Raw genomic sequence first — 6,000 nt, 5'->3', positions numbered from 1 at the left:
TGGCCAGAATTTAACAAAATTGCTGGCCCCTAGATTTTTTCATTAAAAAATATAAAATAAAATAATTTTAAACTGATTTTTTATTATTTATTAACAAAAAGTTTTATTTACTTATTTAAATTAATATTGGGTAATGCTAAACTATTATTATGTGAAGAGCTAATTACTCACTTAACATATATGCACAGCAATTTGGATATGAATTAGAGAAGAAAATATTTGCAATGGGGAAACATGTTAGTAATCTTCTCACTCAAATTTATTTTTTAATCAGTTGCTATAATTATTGCGTTAGCAAGGATGGCACGCACTTTGTTGAGATAATTCCATAAAATAAATAGGCTTGGATTTACTTCTTTTTATTTTTTGGGAGTATACAACTACACATAAAACAAAATTTAAAATATAATAGAATAATTACAGGTTAATACACAAAAGCACAATACACAATTGGTTCGAGGCTAAATTAATAGCCAATTTGCTTCCTAGGGACAATAGGTTCCAACCAAATTGTTCACGAGCTGAAGACAAATAGAGAGTGAACATAAACCTTCACCAGAAGAAGGATTTATTTTCTTCCATATTTTTTTAAAATATGCAAATTTTTATTCTAATGAATTTTATTATTAAAATATCCAATTAATCCCACCTGGCAAATTTACCACTTAGTTATTTTTATTTTTTCGTTGTGTTTGTTTATAAGTATGAAACACTAAAATAAAGATACAGAAATATAAAATTATATTTGACAAATGAGATATAAATATAAATATTGTATTTGAAATATTGAATTAATATATTTTATATTTCTTTTAATAAAAAAATCTAAAGACACAACTGTAAAAAAAACACAATTTATTTTTTGTTATTTTTATTATTTTTTTATAATTATATTTTTTATTTTTATTAAAAAAAGATAAATTAAAATTTTTATAATTTATTTTATTTTATATTTAATTTATTATTAAATAAAATACTAAAACACTAATTTTATATTTTTGTCATTTGTGTTATCTTCTAAGCGTCTTATCTTATTCTATAATAATAATAATTTCTTACATGACCAATAGTTTGGTTACATCGTCATCTCCACGAAGCAAGCTCTTAGTTGCATTCAATTTGATTTATCATTCTTTTTTTTAATATTTTTCTTTTTTTTCGACTACGCACCGTTGGATGAATACCTTCAGTGTAGTGTTTTTGGGAAATCCCCACCTTTTATTATGTTATCCTGTTTTTGGACATCTTTGTATTCTATTTTTTAATAATTAATGAAATATAACATATTATCTTTAGAAAAAAAAAAAACCAGTTTGGTTAATATAGTCAACGCCTATAGAAAAAATGCAAAATATAATGAGTTATATAGTTTCATGTTTATTTTTATTCATATCTCATTTAAACAGTTTTTCATATTTATTCTTGTTTAATTGTTTACAACCTTAAATAGTTTCATGTTATTTTTATTATTACCTATTTAATTACGCCATAATAAGGCATGAAAAACGCAAGAAAAGAGGGATAATTTAAAATAATGACAATAATATAGTCACGAGACACTACAAAACAAACCAAAGACACTCTTTTCTTTTCCTTTCTGAGTTATGTGTTTATCTCTGCCAACCCTTTCAGACTCTTTTTCATTCATTCACTCACTCCCTCACTCTGTACCTTCTATATTTTCCTTTTATATAAATCAGAGCCTTTAAGCAAATCCAATCTTCAACCAAATTCTCACACTTTTTGTCTTCTCTTTTTTTTTTTCTTTCCTTAATACAAAAAATGGTTGCTACCCTTTCACTCAGGTATTGTTATGGTATAATCTTTGGTTGCACCCTTGCCCTTAACTTCTTATACATTCCCGTTTCTGCCCTCAACATTGGAGCTCAAAACACTGGAGTTGCAGTCTCCGTGGTAAGTTTTCTTAATTAATTTTCATGTAAGTCCATTTCCAATACACATTAATTTACTATATTACCATTAAAGAAGAACAATATTTCCCCAATTAACCTCCTAAGTATTGTTTTATTTCATTCATGTGTAGAGCAAAGAGTGTAGTAGGCAATGTGAGTCAAGCTTTTGTTCAGGTACTTTTCCAATTCAATTTCTTTTATATAATTTATATTCATTTATTTAAAGATTGGAACGTTATTAAAGATTAAATGAATGAGAAATGCTTCGTTGCCAACAAATATTATCATTTTTGTACAATATTTTTTTAGTAATAATTTGCACTCATATTTATCGACATTTGCATATAAAAAGCATATAATTTGCACTTATATTTACTAAAGTTTTGCGCACATGAATCAATACAGTTTGTACTTATATTTTTTCAGAATTTATACACATAAATTAGTAAAATTTATTTATTAAAGATAATTTAGTATTTGTACTGATTAAATTATGATTAAAATACTAAAAATTGCTAACACTCAAGAATTTCTCTTAAATGAATATGAATATTATATGTGATATTTGAAATTTGATGGCAGTGCCACCATTGTTGAGGTATGGAAAGTACTGTGGACTATTATACAGTGGATGCCCTGGGGAGAGACCTTGTGATGGACTTGATGCTTGTTGCATGAAGCATGATCAATGTGTTCAATTCAAAAACAGTGAGTTTGCTATTCACATATACATACATAACTTCTTAATAGTGTCTTATTAGTTGCACTATGGATTGGTTTTTCTACTAGATTTAATTGAATTGCTAGTTCCAATGTTAGATTTGGATCTGACACCGTATGTGGGAGTTATCAAATCCCAAATTTAAAACAACAAAATTAAAGAAAAAGAAAAAGACCACTAGATATTCATGTTCTTTTATTATTAATTTTTTTTCTAAAGGGTATTTCCGGATACTAATTTGTCTTTATTAACCTTATAAAGCCAAGGCTGCGTTTAGATTAATGGAGTTTGCGTTTTTATTTTTTATTTTTATTTTTAATGTTCTCTGTCTTTTAGATTTTATAAAAAGAAAAAGATGAAAATTGGAGGTGAAACCAGAAAACAAAATTCTAATGTTTTTAATATTTTTATTTTTTTTTATTTTAAAAATAAAAAATACTAAAAATAAAAATACAAATCAATCGCCCTCTAAACTTTTCTATTTTTTCTTGCTCTAAAATCAACTTTTAAGAGAAAACATTGAGTAAAGCTATTTGAGTGATTGCCCAGCAAATTGGATGTTAAAAGTGATTAGTGCTTGGAGTGGTTAAGTCACTTTTTAAGTATCCAAGGAGGCCTTTAAGATGAGTCGGTTGAAAAAATGATTAGTTCAAGTTAAATGTTTGAAATTTCAGTAAGGGCAAATCATCCATTGTATTCACCATACTCAAATTAATTGGTTATTTCATTTTTTAGGTTTATTAAAAGGAATTAATTTATCAAGACAAATTTATTAGATTGTGAATTTGTAATTTGCAAATTTATAGGAACTTTTTATTGGAAATAGCAATGGATTCAAAGAGGTTGTATCAATATGATTGTTGCAAAATTATAGCAAGAAATAGAACTAATGTCACTCAAGGCTGCAATTGCAAACCAATAGGTTTATTTTTTTATATATATAATATAGAGATTTTTTTGAAAATTTTAAAGACAAAAGTATACTTGATCCTTTATTTTTTAAAATATTAATAGGTTGGAGGTGGTAATAATTAATGGAGATATATGTGGTTATTAAGAAGCAAAAACAAATATGTATTTGCAATGTTGGAGAAATGGATGCTCTCAATTTTTTTTAACAATTGAGGGAGTAAAGTGTGATCTCTCACCATTAATTTTTCGATGTTGATGGTGTTTTAATTAATTAATTAAGTACAAACCAAAGTTAAAACAGAAATTTGAATGGAATCCATTTTGGTTTATTCTTGAATTGAAAAAAGAAATAGAGATGGTAGTTGGCTGATTGATGTTCTTTACTTAATTGCTTTCGGCCATTATATATTAATGGATCTTCTTGTCTTCTATTTGTCATGAGTTTATCCACATAAAACAGAAACTAATGCACCCTCTAATTACTTCATTTTGAAGATTGTAGAAAACCTCCCTACCTAAGTTATTGGGTTGATTATGACCCTTCTTCTGTTTCTTTAACTTCACTCAAATAATATGCATTACAGCCTTACAGGACATGTTATTTTGTTTATCTATTTACTTTCATGACAAAATTAAAAAGCCATTAATTGTTTGTCTCCGGTTCTGTTTTTGTCTTAAAAAGGTCCTTTATACAATGTGTCCAAATTTCTTTTATATTAAAAATCAATTTTGATAGTATGTGAATATAATAAAAGCTTTCTTTTGCAATAATTATATAAAGGTTGAAGCACGTACTGCTGTTCAATAAATTAATTAATTTTACACTATAATGTATCAAAATTAATCCTTTTGTGATCAATGGTGATGCTATGCAGATGACTACCTAAGCCAAGAGTGCAGTCAAACATTCATAGACTGCATGAACAAGTTTAAGGACACAAATGCGCCAACATTCAAAGGAAACACATGCCAAGTTGATGATGTTATTGAAGTTATTCATGTTGTCATGGAAGCTGCTTTGTTGGCTGGAAGAGTTTTTCACAAGCCCTAGGTAGCAACTAGCAAGTAAAGTTACATGCATTTCAAGTCTCAAGAAACAAGAGACATTCTCTGGTTTCTCTTATTGTTTTTGGTTATATTTACAAAATTAATCAAACAACAGTGTTTAATATAGTCATTGGTTTCGTTTGAAGTATGTTTGATCACTTCTGTGATCTCCTAACTATCACGAATTATGTAAACTGCACACTCTAAACAAACATTTCCATTGGTCCTTCGTTCCCAATGTGTTGTATGATAAGACCTTCAAATTCTGAATTCACAACATTCATCTGTGTTAGCTAATTCCATCTTCAAAGTGAGAATAAAAATATAAAAGCTTGATTCCTTCATAAATCATCAGTCATAATAAAAGAAAAGTTATTAATCCTAAGACATCTATATCTGACTTATTAACACGTAATATGATTTTATCAAACATGTTAGAAAACAGCAGGTCATAGCTTTTTATCGGTTTAATTTTTTACTTAACAAAAAATGTATTCTCTTTAGTGCATACTGCAAGGCAATATTATATGCTTGATGAAAAATGATTGAAATTACCTTAAATCCTGAACTCTACACAGTCAAAATTTCTATGATAAATTGAGGCATGATTCGCACTGAGTAGTGGATAGAAAGAAGTCTAAAAAAAATCTGATGAAAATTGCTTTTGCACATAATAAGAACAACAAATATATCTGCCTCATCAGAATTACCATTCAACGCGAAGCAGAATAACAGGAACTTTAAGAAAGCATAAGGTAATTAATTACATACAACTAGGTTGAATGAATCTTCATCCTCTGTTTCTGTTTCCAAGCTCATGAAACTAGTTTCTTCCTACCAAATTCTGCGCTTTCTTTTGGCTTCATGGGTGGCAACTTTGATAACACCCAACTAGGAGAATCATTAAGCCAGAGCACTTCACCAGTTTCTTTGTGCTTAAAGTCAGGAGCTTTTGGATTCCTCTGATGATTAAAATAGAAAAAGAAAAACTCGATCAACAATATCTAGTTAAGCCTGGTAAAGAACCTGTGGAAGTAGACTATACTTACCTTATCTATTCTGTTATCCCACCATTTAGTAGGGTTATTGACCAAATCATTCCAGGGCTCATCACCTAAACCAAGGACACAGGTTCAATCAAACATACGTTTATAAAACAAACAAAATGGAAATGAGGAGGAATCTCAAGTTGGCGAACCCAAAAAGCACAAGAATCACAATTCTAAGTATGTGTATGAAGGTCTTCATATGTAATATACCTTTAAAGTCCTTTGCTTGTTTTGATTTTACAGCTGGAACATCAAATTTCAGTTCTTCAAGTCTAGATAAAACCCACTTTGGAGCGTTGTTAAGCCATAGGGCACCGTTCCCATCCTTGCGTTTGAAGTCAGGGAACCTAGGATTCAC

At 28.5% G+C, this 6,000-nt stretch overlaps 2 protein-coding genes across 3 annotated transcripts in view; one reads left to right on the top strand and one right to left on the bottom strand.

Annotated features, from left to right (window-relative positions):
- The first annotated feature begins 1,592 nt into the window (after positions 1–1,592).
- On the top strand, positions 1,593–4,831 carry PLA2-ALPHA (Phospholipase A2 family protein). Its single transcript, XM_016348358.3, has 4 exons — positions 1,593–1,914; positions 2,045–2,087; positions 2,496–2,621; positions 4,422–4,831. Exons 1-4 carry the CDS (start codon positions 1,783–1,785, stop codon positions 4,595–4,597), a joined length of 477 nt encoding a protein of 158 aa, XP_016203844.1. The 5' UTR covers positions 1,593–1,782; the 3' UTR covers positions 4,598–4,831.
- Positions 4,499–6,000, bottom strand: part of LOC107644490 (protein OSB2, chloroplastic) — a 24,748-nt gene continuing 23,246 nt past the window's right edge. The window contains exons 7-10 of one of the 2 annotated variants that reach the window (XM_016348357.3): positions 5,853–6,000; positions 5,643–5,707; positions 5,365–5,555; positions 4,499–4,858 (exon numbers count right to left, since the gene is read on the bottom strand). In XM_016348357.3, the coding sequence (XP_016203843.1) occupies positions 5,409–5,555; positions 5,643–5,707; positions 5,853–6,000 (360 nt within the window). In that variant the 3' untranslated portion in view covers positions 4,499–4,858; positions 5,365–5,408. Of the gene's footprint in view, positions 4,859–5,228; positions 5,556–5,642; positions 5,708–5,852 lie in introns of those variants that run through there. The other variant, XM_016348356.3, reaches the window with a different exon arrangement.

This window comes from Arachis ipaensis, chromosome B5, assembly GCF_059453495.1.
Source record: "Arachis ipaensis isolate K30076 ecotype BB chromosome B5, ASM5945349v1, whole genome shotgun sequence".
NCBI lineage: Eukaryota > Viridiplantae > Streptophyta > Magnoliopsida > Fabales > Fabaceae > Arachis > Arachis ipaensis.
The sequence above is the reverse complement of the archived record's forward strand: the minus strand, read 5'-3'. Positions and strand labels throughout refer to the sequence as shown.

Excerpts from the sequence above, each read along its gene's own strand:
- PLA2-ALPHA (XM_016348358.3), top strand. The coding sequence starts at position 1,783 with ATGGTTGCTACCCTTTCACTCAGGTATTGTTATGGTATAATCTTTGGT. Across the intron at positions 1,915-2,044 it reads CTGGAGTTGCAGTCTCCGTG|AGCAAAGAGTGTAGTAGGCA; the intron begins GTAAGTTTTCTT and ends ATTCATGTGTAG. Across the intron at positions 2,622-4,421 it reads ATGTGTTCAATTCAAAAACA|ATGACTACCTAAGCCAAGAG; the intron begins GTGAGTTTGCTA and ends GATGCTATGCAG.